This window comes from Amphiura filiformis, chromosome 9, assembly GCF_039555335.1.
Source record: "Amphiura filiformis chromosome 9, Afil_fr2py, whole genome shotgun sequence".
In the NCBI taxonomy this organism is placed as follows: Eukaryota; Metazoa; Echinodermata; class Ophiuroidea; order Amphilepidida; family Amphiuridae; genus Amphiura; species Amphiura filiformis.
Window position 1 is genome coordinate 26971557 of NC_092636.1, and position 24848 is coordinate 26996404.

The 24848-nt window shown below is 36.7% G+C and overlaps 1 protein-coding gene across 1 annotated transcript; it reads right to left on the reverse strand.

Annotated features, from left to right (window-relative positions):
• Positions 1–5342: 5342 nt before the first annotated feature.
• On the reverse strand, positions 5343–24499 carry LOC140160817 (uncharacterized). The gene is given in 9 exon segments (XM_072184128.1): positions 5343–6230; positions 7610–7707; positions 7710–7757; positions 7760–9055; positions 9058–14202; positions 14579–14660; positions 15872–16077; positions 18861–18934; positions 24460–24499. Coding segments are annotated over 8 exon segments (7257 nt in total). The 5' UTR covers positions 18913–18934; positions 24460–24499; the 3' UTR covers positions 5343–5900.
• Positions 24500–24848: the final 349 nt, after the last annotated feature.

The window sequence follows — 24848 nt, forward strand, 5'->3', positions numbered from 1 at the left end:
CTCGGGTTATTGCTGCCCGCCAGCAATTCCGTGAGCATATTACACTTCGGGTGATTGCGTCATCGCAGACCCTGGGATGCATGCATGTTATGAATTTTTCATCGTGGTATTTTGTGGTTTTTACTGGTGTTAGGGGTAATGGACCCTCTAATCTGGAAAAATACATCTTTTTTAACCCTAACACTGACCCATGCTTTTTGGTAACGGAAGTCAGAGAAGATCCGAATTTTTCAAGAAGAAGAAGAATTTTTGACTTGGCACCCCCCGGGATTCGAACCTTTGACCCCTCGCATGCCAAGCATGCCATGTTATGAATTTTTCATTGTGGTATTTTGTGGTTTTTACTGGTGTTAGGGTTAATGATTTCAAATGCATACAAATTTTTTTTGCATACAAATTTTTTTTGAAAATTTGGGGTGGGACTTTACTCGAAGGTGGGACTATACTCGCGTCAGTACGGTAATTTGATATGTAATATTTAGGACTGTTGTTGACAAGCTGTTGTCAACAATATTGTCAACAAAGCAATTTTCCCTGATTGTCGACAAGCAGGGACCAATTGTTGGGGAAAAAATTGTCATTAAAATATTAGAGATAACCAATATTTACCATGAAATAACTGCATCAGACTCAGGGGGCCCTTAAAATTTTTGATCCTCCTAAGGGGGAGGGGAGCCTGAAAAAATGACCACCAATTTTCCTGGGAAAATTGAGTTTATATGCTTTTCTATGGGGTTGACCCATAATTTTCATGTCAAAAAGGGGGCCCTAAAATTTTTTGAGATCGCAAAAGGGGGCCCCAAACATTTTTGCGATGAATTTTTTGCATCAGGCCCCCCTAACAAGTGTTTGTGAACGGTCCCTTACAATCCCAATATTCTTATGCTGCGTGTATATAGGGTATCTGGTAATATTTTGATGTAAATAAACAATGTATAATGTGGTCTCTGAACTTAATAATTATGTTGGCTTTATTTTTGTATTGCTTTGTCGACAACTTGTCGATGTCCGATCTTGTGATTTGATGATTTTTGACAATGAAAGTACTACTTGACAACAGCCCTAGTAATATATACGCTGGCGAAGTTACGTAATTAATCGGATTAACTACCATAGCAATAGGTCAAAACAATTTTGACCTATATCGCGCTGCACTACAAGCAGGTTGAACTAATCACCTGTGTATGTATGCAATCATAGATTGAATACAATACTGGTCTTTTCAAAGACAAGTGATCAGCATGATATGGTTCAAAGCAGAGGTACCAGCGTGAACGTATCAGTGCAGCGTGGTATATTCAAAAATTGTTTTCACCTATGGCTATGGTAGTTAATCCGATTATTACGTAATTTCGCCAGTGTATTGTATGGCATTGTTTGTTGAAACAGTATTTCCTCATTCTGTGCTTATGTGGAGTCTCAAACATTGGTCATAAAATAAATTAATTTACTTTTAAATATTCAGACTCGTCTATTCTCAGCCTCACGAGTCAAGCAACTGCTGGTCTTTATCATAAGGCTATTTCAGTTGAAATCCAAACATTGTACATTCCTATGGAAAACGTGACTTTAACCTTCCACACAGTGGGTATTGATTTCAATGGTTCACTCATTCAGGTATCCCCAGTTGAATTTCACACTCCCTGTGTGGAAGATTAAGGTCATGTCGTCCACAGGGTGTATGGATTTCAGCTGGAATTGCCCATGGCCATAGTTGGAAACAAAAACTTTTAGAAAGAAGGAAAAGTCTAATGCAAGCAAGTCTTAGTTTCACTGCATTTATTTACGTCATAAATACTTGATATACAAATGTGTTGTATCACAAAAGGGAAAAAATAAGGAGTTAGACCCAGGAATCACAAAAGTAGGTTCTGATTCACATATATTTTGGGTGAACATAAAGGGGCCACATTAAGTGAACCAGAAGCCACTTTCAACAATTGTCTTTGATGAACTGTACCTGTTCATTATACATGTAAAACAAAGTTCTATGGTCATCGCGAAGCCATGAAAGAGCACTATAGAAAAATACTGCTTGTTATGTAACTTGGTATCTATTATAAAATTATATTTAAAACTGAACAGGTTTTCATGTTTTCTGAAATGGCTCCTAGCTCCAACTTGTTTTCACCCCGTGTACACATAGATCTTTGTAATGGAAGCTCAATTTACTAATTAACTTTTAACAAAACTGAAAATATGTGATTCCAGGATATAAAATGATCCAAGATCTCTGTTCTACAATAGAGATATGAGAGCAGTCACTTTATACAAAAATTACTTCACAAGATTATACAGTACTATGTTTGTAATGTGTTCAAGCAAAAATGAGTCCTATGTCACTTAAAATTAATTTTTAAGATTTTGCAAATATTAGAGATAAATAGCAAGAACTCTGCCATAAAAGTTCATCAGGTAATTAAAGAATACTTGCAGCTTCATAAAATATGAATTTCTTAGAATACAACAAGTCAAACAGACTGGTAGCTCATAGTCCAGTCGGGACAAAATAACTTATATTTATGAAAACTCTCTTAAACATAGCTTTGGTATAAGTTTACGGATGGGATAAAATAACTTAAACCACATTTTGGTTGATAAATACTTTAGAATGTGGTGTGGTATAATAACTTATATTTATGAAAACTCTCTTGAACATAGTTTTCGTATAAGTTTACGGATGGGATAAAATAACTTAAACCACATTTTGGTTGATAAATACTTTAGAATGTGGTGTGGTATAATAACTTATATTTATGAAAACTCTCTTGAACATAGCTTTCATATAAGCTTACAGATGGGATAAAATAACTTAAACCACATTTTGGTTGATAAATACTTTAGAATGTGGTGTGGTTATATTCTATTTACATTACTCTTTGGGTTAAGATTATTACACAGTTCCTTTTTCATCTTTGAAGCATGCAATTTGGGCATATAATATAAATAACAAGTTAAATAACACATTGAAATATAAGAACCTACTTAATGACATTACTTTTCAATATTTATCAGACATTTGAGTGTTTCTATTTAAACAGGAATTCCTACTTATATTTATCTTGTTTGGGGGCTTTTCACCTCAACTTCAAGACTGAGATAAAACTATGAATTAATATGGATAAAGTATAGCTCATAGAATCTACAAGATGCATTATGTCATTTCCATACAGCATCGGAAATACAGAACAATTGCCAATATAGTGATGTTTGTTATCTATGAATGATTAAGAGTAATATAGGATTAGAACAATTGCATTATATTTTTCAACTATGGATACTGAAAAGATTGTTTAGAGATTCTATACAAAATATTCTAACTGCACCACAATACAGAAGTAACTATTTTCTCTTCATTTTGAGGTAAGATTTTGTCTTTATCAGATTGGTTTGTACTGCTTCCGTAGCACATCTATGCTTATTTCAAAAATTTATATATCTAAATTTAGGGCATTCCGCTTTAGCAAATCTCTGATAATACCTCTATTAAGAGTAAACATATATCATAGCCCCTTGCATAACAATACATCATGGTTATACACGTGTGGCAGATAAAGTTATGGTATAAACAGTAAACAACTGTTGCTATAGCAACATTAACAACATACTCAGCGATTGCATGACGTCACAGCTGGTATGATAAAGATTGTCGATGATATCATAGCCCCTTTCATAACCAGTGGTAAAAAGATATCATAATCCCCTTAACAAAAAGATGGTTATACACGTGTGACAGATAAAGTTATGGTATAAACACTAAACAGTAAACAACTGTTGCTATAGCAACATTAACAACATACTCAGCGATTGCATGACGTCACAGCTGGTATGATAAAGATTGTCGATGATATCATAAGCTATCATAGCCCCTTTCATAACCAGTGGTAAAAAGATATCATAATCCCTTTAACAAAAAGATATCATAGTCCCAAACATTTCAATCAAATAAAACAACTCAAGGTTGTGCATGAAAATCTTTAAATACATGCACACTGTACAATTAAATATTTGTTCTGATTAAGATTAGTAAATCTATCTGTCTGATAAAGAGCTGAAACTATTGTGTTATCAAAGCATTGATTTGCTTGCATTAATTCTAGATTAACTTAATCAAAACCAGGTACCTACATCTTGAATGTAGGTTCATTTTTGCTGGTGATTAATATTGTTCTGAAAAAGATGTGTGTCACACATCAAAAATTTAAGGTTAGTTGAATTTGTTGTGCTGAAAGTCAGTTGAATCTTTTAGAAAAAATACCTACATTTAAACTACTTTGTTCAGAAATTGAAGTACATATTTGCTTATGAATACACCTCTGTGAGTGCATAATATTTACAAAGTTTCTAGTAAAAAAAAAACACATCAAAAATTTAAGGTTAGTTGAATTTGTTGTGCTGAAAGTCAGTTGAATCTTTAGATAAAATACCTACATTTAAACTACTTTGTTCAGAAATTGAAGTACATATTTGCTTATGAATACATCTCTGTGAGTGCATAATATTTACAAAGTTTCTAGTAAAAAAAACACATCAAAAATTTAAGGTTTAGTTGAATTTGTTGTGCTGAAAGTCAGTTGAATCTGTTAGAAAAAATACCTACATTTTAACTACTTTGTTCAGAAATTGAAGTACATATTTGCTTATGAATACACCTCTGTGAGTGCATATTTAATATTTACAAAGTTTCTAGTAAAAAAAACACATCAAAAATTTAAGTTAGTTAGTTGTCAGTTGAATCTTTTAGAAAAAATACCTACATTTAAACTACTTTGTTCAGAAATTGAAGTACATATTTGCTTATGAATACACCTCTGTGAGTGCATAATATTTTCAATGTTTCTAGTAAAAAAAACATCAAAAATTTAAGGTTAGTTGAATTTGTTGTGCTGAAAGTCAGTTGAATCTTTTAGAAAAAATACCTACATTTAAACTACTTTGTTCAGAAATTGAAGTACATATTTGCTTATGAATACACCTCTGTGAGTGCATATTTAGTATTTACAAAGTTTCTAGTAATGTATTCTTTACATTATGAGATATATATACATATATATAGATAATAATAATGACAGGTTTAATACAGCACAAATGCAAATTGCAAATGGCTATAGATATAGGCACTATACACTCAAGAAACAATCTAAAATGTCTTTGAAATACACAAAAATGTAACCAAAGAATTATTTCAATTATTTATTTTACAAATAACAAGTAACTTTAAGTTTGCATTATAGGCATTAAATCTGTATAAAATATTACTATATTATACAATAATTTAAGTTTATCATTATATTACAACATTATACATTAATATAACTACATGTAGTCATGTTAAAGGGACATTTCGTGGTTTAAGCATCCTCTTTTAGATATCCTTGAAAAAAAAAGCTGTATTTCTAAAATTCCAGTTGATTCAAGACATTGCAGTTTTACACATAAATTATATGTACATGTATTACTAGTTGTGAATATTTTCAGTGTTCCATAGGCCACTGTTTGTATTGTATGTCTGTCTGTCCAGTGGACAGACAGACAGACACCCAGACAGACAGACAGGGGGATATGAATAAGATGGTGTCTTTGTCTGATTCTGCAAGAAGTTATGCACACAAAAATTAAGTACTTTCTGATGGTATGAAAATTTTAACTTTTTTGGAGTAAGTTAGGTGGATGGTCATCACGAAAGGTCCCTTTAACCCCCTGAGCACTATCTGCCGATCTAACATTGCCTCTGATTGGTCAATTACATGATCTCTTTACTTTAATCACCTGAATGGAGCTTTGCAAATAATTCATCCCAATTTTTTTTGCGTGGTGAAATTATTGTAACAATGTTGCTGATTGGTCCAATTGATAATGAAAATTTCTTTTTGGCCAATCGGCAGGTAGTTCTTATGGGGTTATGAACCTATAGCTTTTTGGAGCAATGCAGCGGTAGTAATACCTCCAAGAATGTCTAATTGAGATATGGTAACACCGAGCTGATTGGTTGCCCAGTTAACCATCTCCAAGGCAACCAGTGAGTCCACACCATAGTTGATCATAGGTTGGGTAACATCAATGGCGTCTATTGGCATACAGAGTAGGTCAGCCATCTTGGATTTGATCCCATTTTCCATGTCTTCTTTACCGATGGCACCGTCTGCTTTGTCGGTTGCCTTGCTGCTGGTTGTTAGATGGTGAAATTTTAGCATGGACTTGTGGCAGAATTGCTGAGTTGAACCCCAGGCCTGTCAAGGTACAAACAATAGAAATACATGTATAACATCGAAGGAGCAGGAAATAGTGTAGCAATCATTACAACAAACATGTTTGTTATTTTGCTGTAGATTAACTTTGATCCAAAATTGACCTTTCTGTAATGTGTTCAAAATATGTAGTCTGCCAAAATAATCCTATTTTTGAATATTGGTCTTCTTGTATAATTACTCCCAATTCCAGAAACATACAGCACTATTTTTTGGGGGTGGGGTTAAGCAATCATTACAGGTATGAACGTTTGGACAGTATTTATTTTTTGCACATCAGACATATCGAATTGCATTCAGAAACGAAGAATGTCATTCTGATATCAAAAATTGATTTTTGAAATTCGCAATTTAATACACATTTTATGGCAAATCATTGAAAATTGATTTTTGATATTTAACAGTACTTGAAGTAAACTTTATAAATCTGATGTTTGAAAATTTTGATTCAGATTAAAGATATGGATTTTTGTTCCCAAAACACCCAAAAAATTAGGTCTTTTTGGGAAAAAATCCATATCTTCAATATGAAAGGTCAAATTTTCAATTGACCGTCGGCTTTTCCTCCCTGCTACATACACTTTAAGAATATATCATTAGATTTATATAATTTATCGAGGACTGTTATATATCAAAATTTGAAAAATATCAATTTTTATAATTTGTCATAAATTTGTATTATATTGTGATTTTCAAAAAATGAAAATTATTTGATATCAGAAGGACATGCTTCGTATTCAGAATGCAATTCGATAGGTCTGAGGTGCTCTCATCCTAATAAACGCTCATTTTGGAACCCTTAAAAACATATTATCCTGTTTACAATATGAAATATAGCTTAATCCTAATCCTGTAGTTGGCAGTGTTCTTAGGGTGATTTTTTTGGTATGCTGTGACAATCAAACCCAGACTTGTACTTTCAGGTTATGCATTCTAATTTTTGGAAAACACATTTTCCAATATCTTTTATAACCAATTATCAAAATTAGCATAACATATTAAACTTATGAGTAAAACCATTGCATGTTTTGGGGCATAATTATTTCCTCAAATTTCAAATGAACTTGTATTGCCAGTTAGAACTAACCAAAGGATTGGGATGTTTCAATTGGCAAAACAGGATATTTTTTTAATCCAAAAAAGTTAGTGCTGTATTTTTCTGGAATTAGGAGTAGATTGTATTATTGTTTTGAGAGTATGGGTAGAATTAATAGCAGAGTTGAATTTTGTAGCGTTTATCAAGACAGCTTAAAAGCTGTGTGATGCTCTCTGAAAGAAAGGTGTCCACAGCCACATATGTTGCTAATGTGAAAACTTGTATCTTGTTCATCAAAATAAATTGCTAAATACTTTTTGCTTACCTGATTAGCTAAGCACACGACTGGTAGATCTCTCTGTTGAAGTAGTCTTCCAAGAACATCCAGAAACTCATCTACATGAATCTGCAGATTTCCTTCGTTGCCAGAACTTTCACCGTATCACCTTTGTCCTCCAAGTACCCAGCCCCCTGACTGGTGCTAGTTGAATGGAGAGAGCTGGTAAGCCTTCAGAATGGCGCTGTTCAGCAAGACCATCTAAGTAGTTGTTGGCAGCACAGTATATTGGTTGTGCTGGATGACCCCAGACAGCAGAAATAGATGACAGAAGGAAGAATATGTCTAGATCATCTTCCTTGGTCAAAGTATGAAGGTGGTGAGCTCCAGATGCCTTTGCACCAAGGATACGATTTGTTTGTTCGTGGTTTATCTCAGAAAAGTTCTCCTCTTCAATCACACCAGCAAGATGGAAGATACCTTTAATTGGTGGAACTTTACTGTCATCACGTAGACTGTCCAGCATAAGCCTCACAGCTTTTTCATCGGCAATGTCTATTTGGTACTTGTGTACTTTCACTCCATTAGTTTTCAGGTATCTCACCATTCGTCGTGCTGCTGCAGTTCTTGGGCCATTGCGAGATACAAGGACGACGTGTCTTGCGCCATTGTCGCAGAGCCACCTGGACAAAGCTTGACCAATTCCACCATAGCCACCTGTGACGATATATGTTCCTGTAGCTGAAAACTGTTGTACAGCTGGTTTCAATTCTTCTGGTTGGAAGTCCTCGGATACATCAAACACAATCTTACCAATGTGTGATCCCTTAGCCATGAAGCGGAATGCATCTGTCAACTTCTCCATTGGGTACACTGATGTTGGTATTGGACTCAGTTTATCTGTTTCAAATAAGTTGACTACTTTCTGCATCAGCCGTTGAACTGAGCTGGGACTCTGTCGCATGAGTATATCCACTTGACAAGAAATGAAGCTTTTGTTTTCCAGTAGAGCATTCATTGAGAGGTTGGAATTCTGTAGAATATCCCGTTTGCCAATTTCACAGAATCGTCCACATGGAGCAAGAACTGACATGCTTGTAGCTAATAGCTTGCCTGAAAGGGAGTTAAGGACAACATCCACACCTCGACCTTGTGTAAAGCTCATGACATCATCATAGAATTTGGTTGATCGTGAATCACTGACCATCTCTACCCCAATTACATCTCGTAGATATTGCCGTTTCTCCTCTGTGCCAGCCGTGCAGATTACTTTAGCTCCCTGCATTTTGGCGATTTGAATGGCTGCCAATCCAACACCACCACACGCAGAGTGAATCAGAATTGTCTCATCTGGTTGAAGATTAGCACGTTCAACTAGGCTCATGTAGGCTGTTACAAACACCACTCCAATTGAGGCACTTTCCGTCCAATCAAGTTTCTGCGGTTTCGGTGCTGTCAGTTTTGCATCACATATAACATGAGAAGCAAAGCACTTTTGTTAAACGCAATCACTTCATCACCAACTTTCACATTCTTCACCCCAACTCCAACTTCTTCTACAATTCCAGCACATTCAATTCCAAAAGACGGGTGCGATTCTGATTCTAATCCTTCCAGCAGACCCATCGACATCATAACATCTTTGAAGTTCAGAGGAGCTGCTCGTACATAGATCTTGACATGGCCTGGTGGAGTTTCTAGACTACCAATATCGTGGAACGCAAGATCATCAATAGATCCACTGCCTTTCTGTGAGACAACTTGTTCCACTCTCCAACTTGTAGAAACTGTTCTGTTGGTTTGCAACTCTTGGTGAACAATACGAGGACCACATCGAACTCCCTTTCTGATGACAATTTCTCTCTCCGGTACATTTGGTTCCTTCATCAATTTCATCAGTGCTTGAACGTTTTCTTTAAGACTGCAGGTTGTATCAAAATCAACTGAGTAGATGGGAACATTTGGGACTTGGTTGCTGACGGCTCTAGCCAATCCAATAGCCAAGGATGCGTTGGGATAGGCAGATTCCTTGTTGCCTCCTTTTGTTAACACCCAAACACGCTTTACACTTTCTGGATAAATCTCAACTGCTTGCAGAAGCTTCACCAGAGCATGTAGTTTACTATCAGCATCACTGTAGATATACATCACTTCCATCGGTGAAGAGGTGTCACTGAAGAGATTCTCAAATTTTTTTTCTTCAGAAAATGATCTGATGTCAATATCTCCCATGTAGGCTGTCTGAATCTCGTTTTCAAATTTGTTGTTGATTTCTCGGACAATCATCAACTTCGCAGAGTCATTCTTTGCAATGATAAAGTCATTGTCTCTCCTTTGTGGTAGTTTTCTGTTCTCCTCATTCTTTCGTCCAACTACGACACTATGGAAAAACTCCTTTGGTGTAGAAGCTGAAGTGACATCACAAAGACCAATACTGCGCATGACATCAACCCAGCTCTGACGGTCCAACCAACATCTTTCTTTGCGGAAGTCATCAAATACCCAGCACACATCCAGAGCACCAAACCACAATTCTGTCAAGAAGTGAGTATTCGTACCCTCTATGATGAACATGAGGCCATCTTGAGTGAGGAGGTTGGCCATGTAACCTGAGCTTCTTTTGACATCAATAGCGGCATGTAGGGTATCTAAGCATACGACAATATCAAAACTGCCTGGCACAAATCCCTGTTCTGCAATATCCTTCTCGATATCAATCTGTTTGTACTGGATGAAGGGATACATTGATAGATTTTCTTGACCTTGTTTGAAGAATGTAGCACTGACATCTGTGAATACATACTCGACTTGATTGGACAATGCAAGCTCTTTGAGTGGCTCAACGATGAAGCGGGTTAGGCCACCAATTCTTGCTCCTAGCTCCAAAATCCGAACCACGCGTTTTTGCTTTAAACCTTCCATCACAGCTTTGTTGATAGCCTCTGCTGCTGCTTTGTAATGTACCCTTGTGCTGAGAGAATCGTAAAAGTATCTGTCTAACCCTTCCGGAGAAAACATGATTGGAACAGCTACCTGTGGATCTCTAAAGGTGTCTGGAAGGGCTTCGCCAAGACTCTTCGTAAGACTGATCTCCGCATCCAGCTCTGGACAGTGCTTCTGGACTCTTTCCATGATCTCTGGTATTGCATCATATGGTATATCTTTGACTGCAGTAGATGATGCGATAGTTTTGAAACGGGTGATATATTTCTCATAGCTTTGTCCTTTGGATCGTTCTTCTTCTGGAACTGTTTCTAGCGCATGTCTGATGTAGGATGTACACATTCCTTCAATGTCATCAAGTACTTCCTCAGCACGATGAATAGCATCCATCTCATCATCATAAGTGGAATCAAGATGAGACGCCTCAAAAACATCCTCGATGACGGATGATGGCAGTGTACAAGCTGCGATTGGTTGCCACTGAGTCGTGTAGATACACGTATCAATATCAACATCTGAATGACTACCATGAAAGTTTTGGGCTCGAAATCCTGTCACTTCAGCTAAGATCTTACCACTCTCAGTAGCCATAGTGATGTCAGCAGTCAAGATAGTGCTGTCACAGTCAACGATATTGGTGTAAACAAGGATTGACTGTCCTGTTGGTAGAGCTGGGTTGGTCATCTGGAGGGAGTCTATATGGACTGGTAGGTACATCGCTGTACTTGGACCAACGCTAGCCAAAGCAAGTTGGAAGGTGGCATCCAAATGAGGAATGGAAATTCTCTGATTGGAGTCCGTGGTCGGAGATAAATAGGCTATTGACTCGCCATCACCCATGAAAGCTTTCTCTACCATCTGAAAAGCAGGACCGTAAGATAGGCCAACTCTCTGCATCCTTTCATACATCTCTTCTTTCGTCACCTCTTTGTCGCATCTCTCTATGATCTTCTCAACTGGTAGTGCCTCTTCTTTAGACCCTGTATCCGTTTTGGTGTCTACGATAGCATTGCAGTGACTATTGTTTTCGCATTTGACTTGTACACGATCTCCTTCTTTGTGAAGATCTAGATGGAGAACGCCTCTCTTGTCACTATCTTCAGGCCATGGTAAAACCCTAGTGAAGTTCACATCTTTCATACATGGAGCTTCGGTGTCTTTGAAACTCATCTCAGTGATGAACTCTACATAGCCTGCTCCTGGGAAGACAATTCTGTCGTCCACCACGTGATCAGCTAAGTAGGGGAAATTGGTCATGTTGATCTTGCCATTTTGTCCTTTGAATGATCTGTCATCAAGTCCTAAGCGTTGCTTCTTACGTTCTTCCGTCTCCAACCAAAAGCTTTGATGCTGCCATTGGTATGTTGGTATCGGTGCCCATTCTGCAGCTTTCTTCGTGATAACATCCCAGTGAAGATCTACACCAGCAACGTAAAGACTTCCCACAGCTCGCTGAATGGAGTGCAAATCATCCTTGTCTCTGAGGCTAGAATTGACTGTTGAAACACTAAGCTGTGGATCTATGGATCGGACAATCTGCTTCACACATGAGAGCAGTGTGGCCGATGCAGATACTTCTAGGAATATATCAATGTTGGAATCTTGAAGAAGCTCTTCCACTGCAGGTTGAAACAGGACGGCATTGCGGATGTTGTTCCACCAATACTCAGCGTCCAGAGCGTCTTGGTGATAGTGGCCAGTTACCGTAGAGTAGAAAGGAACTTGACGTTTCCCCGACTCTGAGGTAATGATACCTTGCATTGCTTGGTTGAAAGGCTCTTCTATCGGATCCATTTCTGGTGTGTGAAAGGCACAGGTAACACGCAGTTGCTTTGCTTTGCCAGGATTTTCATCAACGATGGCAGCAATCTCATCACTGTCTCCAGCAAGTGTGATAGCGCCAGGACCGTTGATAGCAGCGATATAGACATTCTGGTGCTTTTGACAGATGGCTTTGGCCTGTTCTACAGTAGCTCGTAGTGCAGCCATGCGTCCCGTTCCCGTCAACTTTGCTTGTTCGTGACTTCGATGGTATATCACTGCAATCGCTTCTTGAAGAGTCAAACCTCCACATGCGTAAGCTGCTGCCACCTCACCTAAACTATGACCTACAACTACGTCAGGCTCTACTCCCCAATGTGACCACAGCCGGTACATTCCGATCTGAATGAAGAGGATAGCAGGTTGGATCACCTCAACGCTTTGCAGAGCATCTTCAGCAGATGTGAATGGCGAAGTAGCTTCAGTGATATCTCGGCTACCAAATAGACCACATGACTTCAGCACTGACCATCCACTTAGTTCCTTGAATAGCTTGTCACATTCAACAACACTGTCATGGAATACCTGCTCATCTTCAAACAACTTTCGTCCCATGTCGATCCATTGCTGCCCTTGCCCTGGAAAAACAAAGCAGATTTTCGGTTTGTTTGAATTCGATGTGCCGGTCACAACTGACTCGGATCCCAAGTCCTGAGTGAAAGCTAGAGTAGCGTTGCGGAAGGTTTCAGCAGAGTTTGCTATGACAGTCATCTTGTATGGATGGTGATCCCTCCTTGTTGCTTGCCAACCTGTGACGGAGAGGGCATCCTTGTCACATTCAAATGACTCCCATTTTGCAGCAAGGTCTTTGAGTGCTTCGGGTGTTTTTGCAGATAAGGGAAGAACAATGGATTTGCCTTCAGACTGAGATTCCTTTCCGAAGGACCAGCCAGACTTTTCTTTTGGCACCACATCTGATATAGGTGCTTCTTGGAACACCATGTGGGCAACCGCACCAGCAAAGCCGAAACTGTTCAACCCAACAGTAAAAGGGGAACCGTCGTCTTGCATTTCTTCTATCTCTTTTTGAACTTGAATATTGAGTTCATCTTTGTTGATCTTTGGGTTAAGTTCATGAAAATTGATGGTTGGAACCAGCTGTTTGTTCTTCAACATCAAAGCTACCTTGATCGCAGCTGTGATCCCAGCCGCACACTCGCTGTGGCCAAAGTTGCTTTTTACAGACCCTATTTTGATTGGACTTTCTCGTCCTGCTCCAAAAGCTGCCCCAATAGCACTTGCTTCTATTGGATCTCCAACAGGTGTGCCAGTTCCGTGGGCTTCTACGTACTGCACTGACGACATAGGTACATTGAATCTGTTGTATACGTTGCGCATGACCATTTCTTGTGCTTCTGCGGATGGCATAGTAAGACTCTTGCTGAAGCCATTGGCAGCGATGGCGCTTCCTCTAATCACTGCATAAATGTGGTCTTTGTCGGCCACTGCATCATCCAGACGCTTAAGTATAAATGTACCCCATCCTTCACTTCTTACGTAACCTTTGGCGGTGTCAGAAAACGGGCAACATTTGCCTTCTGGACTCAGTACCCCAAGTGCGCTGAATCCTACCGTGACTTCAGGAAGAAGTAAACTGTTGCAGCCACCGGCAACTGCTGACGTACACTCTCCGTCCCATATAGCGGAGCAAGCCATATGCAAGGCAGTTACAGAAGATGCACATGCTGTATCTACTACAGTACTTGGACCACGAAGATTAAATGCGTATGAAATACGATTTGCTACTGCAGAATGTCCGATACCTGTATGTGTGTATGGGTTGGTCAATGATGTGTCCATTAACATGATGGGGTAATCCATCATGCCAACGCCTATGTAAACACCGCAGCTTTCTCCCAATGTATCGGGAATGATTCCTGGAAATAAAAAATAAAAAGAGATAAATAAAATAATTATTATTAAGTAATTGATAAAGAATAGAACCAATCAATCAATCAATCAGTCAAGCAATTGGCCAATAAATAAATAAACAAACAACTGATTGATTGATTGATTGATGATTGATTGATTGATTAATTAAAAAACAAATAAAATTCTTTTTAGAGCCGGTCAAGGAAAGAAACAGTTTGTCACCCTTGACCATGATGTGAACCTGGGACCCTGCGCATACTGATGTGATAGATTTGTTGTTGATGGATGGTGATACTATTTTCAACTGGTGTGGCTGCTGTTCCCTTAACTTTATGTTACTGTTGATGTTTTCGGTGTTATGTTAAAATAAAGTTGACATACCTGCGTCTTGGAAAGCTTCATATGTTACTTCTAGAATATGACGCTGTTGTGGATCCATGGAAGCGGCTTCTCTTGGAGAAATCTAAAAAATTGTATTAAAGAAATTGTGTTATAGAGAGTTTTGCTGACTAGGAAACAAACAACATTGTATGCAAACTACAACAGGGACTACTTCTAAACATGCTAATCGTGTTTCTAACTTCTTCTTTTTTTAATCTGGAAAGACATCTGTTTTTAGACAGCGCGGCCAAAACAGAGCACTGAAAGAACCTTGATTTTGATAATTTCAGCTTTAAAAGCCCCAAATTGCTCATTCCTCATATCGAAAGGTTTGGCTACAAAACGATACTCTTATAAATGCATCTGTGCACAGTTTCCACCTTGATACACCTGAGTACACAAATTTATCTAAGCACAGTGAGTCTAGCAATGCATTGTCTCTACACATCCTGTGTTTACACTATACGGTTGAGTGTATAGCATTACAAGAGCTGTGTGAGCTTCTAGCTGGTGACTAGTGGAAAATACGGCATCTGTGATTGGTTTTGTCAAAACCCCGATAGCTTCCTTCATCGAATCAGAAAAGTTTTTATATCGAACGAAAGCTAACACTTCCCGCTAAAACACCTTTTTCATTACGTCAACAGATGAGGCAATTCATTTTTAACAAGGCGAATAATGGTCAATCTGTTGAAAACGGCATATTCACGCACAATTTTTGACCAAGATAGGTTTAAAAAGTCAAAAGGTTTTACAATATTTTGCAAATCTTATGTCATTAAATGAAAGAGCACACTTATATTGTCTACACTGTAAAAACAGTGTTTAGCGATTAACCACTTTTCTAAACACAAACCACTTTGTAAACATGTTTTAAACATCATGTGTCAAATTTTCAACATTGTCAGTGATGGTGTTTAATTTTAAACATCTGACATCCATATTCTAAACATAACGTTTCTAAACACATTCTTGCCACCACTTTCTAAACACTGTTTTTACAGTGTATATACTAGATTCGTTGCAATGAGCAATGACCATGATGACCAATTCTCTTCAAATTGCAAATCTTGTGCAAAAAGTTATTATTTTCGCCTGATTTGTCTTTACTTAAAGAGCGCTTAGAAATTAATACGCATTTCTGGGTTTTTTCACACGCGATTTTAACCAGAAACCAAGAAAGACACTTGATTTTGAAGACGAAAGACCCCCCCTTTTTTTTTTGATTTTGACCGAGGAGCATACCCACCAACAATTGATGATGTACCCCTCCCCCCCCCTCTATCTTCTTACCTTAAAGAATGTATTATCGAACTTGTCGATATCATGGATGAACCCGCATCTTTTAGTGACCATCTTGCTGTGATTGGATTGGTCTGGGTCATGGAATGATTCAATTGACCACCGGTCTGGTGGGATTTCTGTAATCATATCTCGTCCATTGACCAACACGTCCCAGAATTCTTGCGGTGTGGTCACTCCACCTGGCATACGGCAACCTTTAAAAAATGCACATGCACATTTTAGACAGATTAATTTACACCAGGGGGTGAGGGAGGTTGAGAGGGGGGTCCGCTGTTTGGGGGGTCTTGAATGGGGAATCTGAATCGATAACTCTGATACGTAATCGATTTGAAGAAAATCCCATAGGAAAATTGCCGATAAACTGAAAAACGACCTGTGCCCCCCCCGAATCCTTGTGACCAGAGGAACACAATTTGAACAGCTTTGGATTTTGTCCCTGTATAAAGTTACCTCTACCCGCCCGCCATCTGCCCGCCCGCCATCTTGGGGGTGCGGGGTGCGACCGCCCCGCCCCCAAATGTGTAAAAGTATACAAAAACGGTCCGAAAATATGACAATTTGCGAGAGTAGCGAGCCAAAAAATCAGGGTTTTTACACTTTTTGGCCAAAAAGGTCCACATTTTTGAGGAAGAGTCCACTTTTTACAAAATCGCCCCCCCCTGGAAAAAAGGTCCACTTTTTCAAAATCAGCACCCCCCCCCCCAAAAAAAAATCCTGTGTACGGGCCTGCTTATTTCATTATTGTAAGCCTCTAAATCGGAGTTTCTGGCGATATAAACGAACATCCCTGTTCAATAGTTTACCAAAATATTAAAGCAAATTATACCCATATTTGAATGGAAAAAAGATTGTCACCCCACTACATCAATACATCATACATGAGCAAAAAAAAAATCTTGGCCTACTGTCACTAAAACAAAACCACTCCCACTTGGCCATTCCTCGTGTATAAACAGTTCCTTTTGATTCTTAGCATCATATCATAAATAAGGTTCTCCAAAAAGTAAGTTGCCCGGCATAAAACATTTTGGTATAATCCAAAAACTATACTTGATCAATTCTCTTTTATAGTTTTTTTGGGAGAAATTTATATCTTCATTCTTCAATACGAAAGGTCAAAATTTTCATTTGATGAACGGCTTTTCCTCCCAGCTACATAGGCCTACAATTTGAGTACATATCATTAGATTTATAAAGTTTACTTCGAGGACTGTTAAATTTTAAAAATATCATTTTTTAATAATTTGCCATAAAATTTGTTTTGTATCACGAATTTCAAAAAATTAAAATTACTTGATATCAAGAAGGACATTCCTCGTATTCATAATGCAAAGTTGTCAGACACACGCCTATGTAGAAAATGCAACTTTTTTTTGGTCGGAAATTTCATAAATGGCTGTATTTCTCAATGAAGATTATAAAAAGTATCAACAAAAACCCGTTCACTTGATGCATAACTAATCATCAGTCTATGTTCCCAACTTTGAAACAATTTATCGGGTAGTTTTTGGATTATACTAAAAAGGTCTTAAAGGAGGACTAACTTTTTTGGGGGCCGTATATTATTATACATGCACATTGATACTGTAAATAAAGGTGTTATTCTGATCATGCATGAAGGATCCCGGACTAAACTATGATTGGAACTCGCCCAATTTCTTCTGGGCAGGCCCCTATTATATCCCAGTTTCTCCGTAATTTCCTATGATTCAGACCCGGGATCCCACATTCTTATCAAATAGTTTAAATGAAGCTCTGATTCTTATCCGGTCAAATTTAACGTGAATTTTTGCCCACCATTTTTGTTCAATCTTGCAATTAAAATACTGGTTACAAATCTAAAATATGACCTGGTATGCCTACATGAGTTTTCTTCAAAATAATACATACTTAGTCTCTCAGTTTTTGCCAATCCTAACGTAATTTATAAAAGACATTTTAAGGGCTGGGGTATGAACGTTTGGACAGTATTTTTTATGTGACATGAGTGCATATCAGACATATCGAATTGCATTCTGAATACGAAGAATGTCCCGATATCAAATAATTTTGATTTTTTTTTATTCGCGATATAATAGTAGGCCTATACACATTTTATGGCAAATGATCAAAAATTGATATTTTTGATATTTAACAGTCCTCGAAGTAAATTTCATAAATCTAATGATATGTACTAAGTGTATGCCTATGCAGCTGGGATGAAAAGCCGACTGGCGATCAATTGAAATTTTTTCCTTTCGTATGGAACTTATGGGGTTTTCAGTTCCCAATAACACCAAAAAAAATTAGGTCTTTTTGAGAAAAAAAAATGTATATGAAAGGTCACAATTTGCAATTGATCCTCGGCTTTTCATCCCAGCTACATACACTTTAAGTACATGTACATATCATTAGATTTATAAAGTATAAAATATCAAATTTTAATAATTTGTCATAAAATTTGTATTATATTGCGAATTTCAAAAAATCTAAATTATTTGATATCAGAAGGACATTCCTTGTATTCAGAATGCAACTCGGTATGTCTGGTATACTCTCAGCTCCCACAAAAAAATATGTGAAAATGTCGAAAAACGTTAATATCAGATCCCTTAATGGGACGAATAACACATTTGTCCCACTCATCCTTTTCCAAAAGAAGCAATATTATTGTGAACAATGTATATGTTTGCAAAAAGCCTTTTCAGCCCCCCCCCCCCACCAGAAGTTGACAACTTTTTGGGTCCCCGTCCCCTGCAAGAGGTGGCAAAAACTTTCTTACCTCTTGCACCCCCCCCCCCGGAATTCTGAACACTCCCTTGCTGAGAATGAAAGTTATAATTCCACATTTTAATCGAGTTATAAATGGGCAAAAACATGCATTTTTACACCAAAACCGTGTCTTACTAAGCAATAGTCCATTTTCACGCTAGTTATTCACAGCTTTACAAGAAAAAAAGAATGGCTTCTATTAAACTTTAAGCATTTCAGTACTCACCAATTCCAACAACCGCAACTGGGCATTTTTCGTTTATCCGATCAGAACTCATGTTATTTTCTTCAATATGTACACTATCAAAATAAAATGATAATAAAAACGATGAAATTGTATTTGTCATAAAGGAAATTTAAGTAGAATGAAAAGATTAATACAAAATGGAATGAGAGAAAGAAGGCAGAAATGAACAAAGAATATATTTGGAGACAAAATGAGAATTTAAAAAACTTTTGGGAATTGGGTCGCATGGTAGGCTAAAGTCTGCGAAATAAACACTTTTATAAAGAATCTGTTTCACTAAATTTGTTTTAATGAAATATGTAATGCATACGTTAATAAATGGTCGTTTAAATATTCCAAGTAGCATTATTGTTATGAAAGAAAACACTAAGTAACGGAAAAGAGAAACCAACGAAAAAATTAGAAAAACCAAAGAGAAAGGATATAAAGAAGAAAGAAATCCATAAGGAAAAAGAGAAATGAAGAAAGAAAACAACACGTCGGTAGAATATTCGACAAGAAATCACAATTACATGGATATCAAAAGTTTGCTGAATTTTACCAAATATATTGAAAATAAATAAAGTTGGGCAATTTCGGATAGTTGTGGTTTATTTGTAAATGAAGTCTTATGAAGAACACTGTAGAATGTGATATCTACTGATCAAGTTTTGTTGGTGTTTGGAGTAAATGCCACGTCACGAAAAGTTTCATATCTACACACTGTTTTGGCAGTCCATGCAAACTGAACACGTTTATTAACTTAGCACTGTGTTTCAAGTTTGTTTTGTAGATTTTTGTTTTATTGCGTGTGTTGTTGTTTGTTTGTTTGTTTATGGTTTTTAGTTTTTAGTTTTATTTTGTTGTTGTTATTGTTGCTGTTGTTGTTGTTGTTGTTGTTGTTGTTGTTGTTGTTGTTGTTGTTGTTGTTGAAAACCCGGAGATATTTTGATTACAATCAAAAGCAAGATTTGGATCACCCTAGACCTAACGTAAAAGCAATATTCTGTTAAATAGAAACGTTATAAACATTTAATGCATTGTTTTTAGCACGATATTGGCGAAATTTACATATTTAATAATGCCTCAAATTCCACCTTAATACAATCCTTGTTGTGCGGCGCGTCTATTTTTGTTCGGGTATGCCTATATCAGAGAAGATGCTCCGATCCGCAAATTGCATTCTTGAATCGCTTCTATAGATTTATAATAACCCTGCGATGAGAATGGACTATCCCATACGATCTATAAAAAGGTCGCTAACACTTTTGGTGATCCCACATTACTGATGTATGACCCACATCTATAATTTGGAATGGCGAACCTCATCACAGATCCTGGAACTGTGACCTCATCAGGTACGAAACTTGAAACTTGAAACTGTAAGAAAAACTTAAGGTGCTACACCCCTTGATATATTTGTGACTATTTTTGCATTTTTCTCAACAATAAAAAAATAATAACACACTGGTAAAAAAAAAATGTATATTATAGGGGCAAGGAATTAAATACTACACTGGAATTTCAGTGACTCAAGACAATCGGAACGTTAATATTTAATATTTATGATAAGAAAAGAGGTACCGCTAGTTCTTAACATGTATATAAGGCCTAAAATAATTGTTTGATTGGCGTAACCCGACCGACCCTAACAATAGGCCCGACCTAGACTTTTTTTTCTTATATTTTTGCAAAAAATATATAATAAGTTAATAAAATAATAAGTTGAAATTTAAAAAATAATTACAATTTACGCAATTTACAGCTTAAAATGCGTGTAAATTTTTTTTTTAATTGCCGACCGACCTACCCTATTTTTTATGTTACGCCAATCAATTAATTACCATAGCAATTTTTGAATGTATTCGCCGGCGAAGTGACGTAATAATCGGATTGACTACCATAGCAATAGGGTAAAACAATTTTTGAATATATCGCGATGCACTATAAGCAGGTTGCACTCATCACATAGGCCTATGTCTGCAATCATATAGATTGAATATAATACCGCTCTTTTCAAATATACTAATCGTACAGGTGCGAGTGATCAGCATGCTTTGGTTCAATGCAGAGGTACCGCGTGAACGTACTAGTGAAGTACGATATATTCAAAAATTGTTTTAACATATTGCTATGATAGTTAATCCGATTATTTTGCTTAATCTTTGATAATCAATTGTGCAATGCAGAGTTACTGCGTACGTCGGGTGCGTGGCGATACATTCCCGGAGGGGGTTCTCCCTTGTTGAAGGTATACGGGGATGTGCCACGGTTTTGGGGTACCTTTTCAGCAATTTTATGATATCGATGGGTGGGTTTTCAGTGAAGACCAATGCGCCCAATTGGGCGCATTTGGGAAAAAGTGCCCCTAAAAGCACCCAATTAGGGCAAATTTTGGTGCTTTTTGGGTGTTTTTTGTGAAAAATTGGTATACTGATGGGTGACAAAAACAGCAAAAAGTAGGTATAGAGAAAGTCAGCATCCGAAAGTCTGCGTGGCACATCCCCGTAAATTTTTTTTGAAGAACCCCCCCCCCCCCCCGGATACATTCAAACATTCATTTATTGCTACTAAAGATGATTAATCCTGTTACGTCACTACTTCTACGGCAAATATTCACCTTCGTAGTGTGACGTCAATATCGATCGTTGCCAAGTCAACTGGTTCACACTGGCTGTGTTCCGAACCACGATCGAACTGACCACAACACAAAGTCAAGGGGTTGCTAACAACGGGTAGGCCCACTGTGCAAACCAAGCATGAACCAGTAACTATAAGGTAGGCCTATGACTTAGGCTAGCTTCAGACTCCGTATTGTACGTACAATATTGTATGTACAATACTTTTCGTGACGTCAAAAAGTATTACACGTGCAATAAATATACGTGCCACGACGAGTTGAATCAGATTAAATAACGCGCTATAACCCTGACGGTTCATTGTTTGCTAAATCCAAGCGAGGACACCAGAAAATCTATGCAAAATAAATTTCTACTGCTGCTGATGAAAAATCCTAGAGTGCGTTTTGAGGTTTTTTCTGCACTTTACCAGTAGGCCTAATAAATTCATAAAAAAATAAAAATCAAATAAAGATTTAGGGCGAATGTTTTTACTCACTGCTCATCTGATCCACTTTCCCAGGAAACTAAATACCGATGCTCCTTAGTTTTTCCCTGACTTTCCAGACATAATTATGAGTAAACATCAAATTTAATGTTTACAAAACAATCAAATATGTGATGTGTCATGTCAAAAGGAGACACTTTTGGGCAGGTTATCAATTTTGATATTTTGACATATCTTACATATAGAGATATTTTGCTCCACAACGCCATTTTCCCCAATGAAATCGGACATTCCTAATCGAAGATATTGAGTTCGTAAGTTATGATATTATAAAATTGGAAATTGAGATATCGGCCTTTAAAAATATTATTGACAATGTTGAGAGTAGGAATCACCTTGAGAAATGGCTCAAAAAATAGAAGATGCCAGTTATATTCCGGTCTGAAACTATCAGACAATATTTTTAACATTGATAACATCACAAATTTGCAACAACCCAAATTGTGAAAAAAAATCACCCCGGGCAGATTTATGGCTATTTCTCCATTTACGATCCTGCCCAAAAGTGTCTCCTTTTGACATGACACGTCACATATATATATACATTCGTTTGCATTTTGTACTTAAATATTAATATTAATAATGTACAAACGGCATTAAAAAAGGGGGGCCTAAGAGTATGTCTATCTTTAATCATATACTAATTCCGCCATGCCCAAACATATTATATATATATGAAATCGTGTAATGGCACCCAAATTCCAATAAAAAATAAAAACAAATTTGTGATCAAATACACTAGGCCTATACATTGTATTACAGGAATTTAATAGATGGTGCATTTTAATAAATAAATAGATTAACACGGGTAATGGACGATAAATATTTGGCAATACCGGATTTACCACAGAGCCAGTGGACAAAGAAATTAATTACAATTAAAACAAATTAAATGAGAAAATGAAAGCAAGGACATTTGGTGTTCAAAGTATTGTTTTAGAATGCGAAGGAGTCCTAAATGTTATCCTGGCCCAGGACACTGATTAATGTAAATTCGACCCATTGTTATTTTATCTACTTTTGCCAGCATTCAACCTGTTCAATATGATTTGTGCCTATTTTTAATACAATTCCGAAATCTGACGTCTCAATGTTGTATCGTCCACAAACTATGATCCGAGACTATTTCATTTGAGGGTTGTATGGATTTCAAAAGATCGGTCCTATAATATATATCGATTAGAGAATTACAGCAAGAGACTTTGAGGATGCCGTAATCCTCTTGACAATCAACCAATCAGAGAGACATATTTCAGAATTATGTTCGTATATTTGAAACTCTTTCAACTCTGAAATATATATTTCAAGTAATCTCGTTTCACATTAACACGTTTATGGATGTATTGGGATGATCATAAGTAGGTCTATAACATACACCATCATAACATGCCTCAACGATATCAACATGTAAAAAGCTGTTGCAAATTCATAACACAATTAACGTGTTATAATGTATAATGTTATATGCCAAAACTTTAAAAACCAATGAAAATATCAGTATCAATCAAATCAAAACCAGAATAAATACATAGGCCTACAAATAATAGGCCTACTTAAGAAACTGACTAAATCAATATATGACTAAATGTCAGTATAAATGAATCGCTAAATCAATTAATCAATCAGTAATCAATCAATCAATAAATAAATAAACAAATAAATAAATAAACAAATAGGCCTAAATAAATAAATCTATAAATAAATGAATGTGCCATTTATATTATTATTACAATTTTAATATTATTAATATCGTTAGTATTAATAGGCCTTTTAATATTAAGTACAGTTGAATACAAAAGACATGAAAAGATGTTCATCATTCCGTGCACGAACACTCACTAAATTTACCACTCTTAGAAATTTGGCAACTACGTATCAATTAAGCAACCAATGATTGTAGCACAATATATATTTTCCCGGTACATACTATTTATTGCACGTGTAATACTTTTTGACGTCACGAAAAGTATTGTACATACAATATTGTACGTACAATATGGAGTCTGAAGCGCGCTTTAGGGCCCTATTCGGCTTGCCTCAATGAAGCGGAACAGTTCGCACATTTAAGGGGGTACTACACCCCTGCCCAATTTTGTGTCTATTTTGCATATTTCTCAAAAATTATAGAGCATTGTTGACAAGTAAGATATGTATATTATAGGGCAAGGACTACAACTACTGCACTGGAACCACAGCAGCAGTTGTGGAGTTACAGTCAAAAATGAGGGAAAACCAATATTTGATCAATAAATCAATAACTACTTGCCTTGAGTTGATGAATTTTCAGTGCAGTAGTTGCAGTCCTTGCCCCTATAATATACATATCTTACTTGTCACCAATGCGCTATAATTTTTGAGAAAAATGCAAAAATAGGCACAAAATTGGCCAGGGGTGTAGTACCTATCTAAATTACAATTTTGTAGACCTATATATAAGAAATATCACAATATAAATACTGATCAATCTACATACCTGTATAAGTTAGCTTGTGTTTTAGCCCCATCAAACTTCTTTTGGCTCTTTCTTCGATAATGAGATATTTTTGAAAAGTTCAAACTTTTTATACATGTTCTACGCATGCGCATTGTATCGTTTTTAAATCCTCTTTGCTATAGTGACGTCAATTTCACAAATATGTTGTTCGCACGTATACCATGTATACCGGATCTAAATTCGAAATGAGCTTTATTGACATCATTCCAACTCATGGAGCCTTGCAGACATTGATATCTTATCACAATCCCATAGTATTTACATAAATCGGATCTTGATATATTTTTTTATAATTATCTATTCTATTTACTGATTAACAAAAGTGTCATTGTCATTTATCTGCAAATGATAAAGTGTTTTACCTTTAA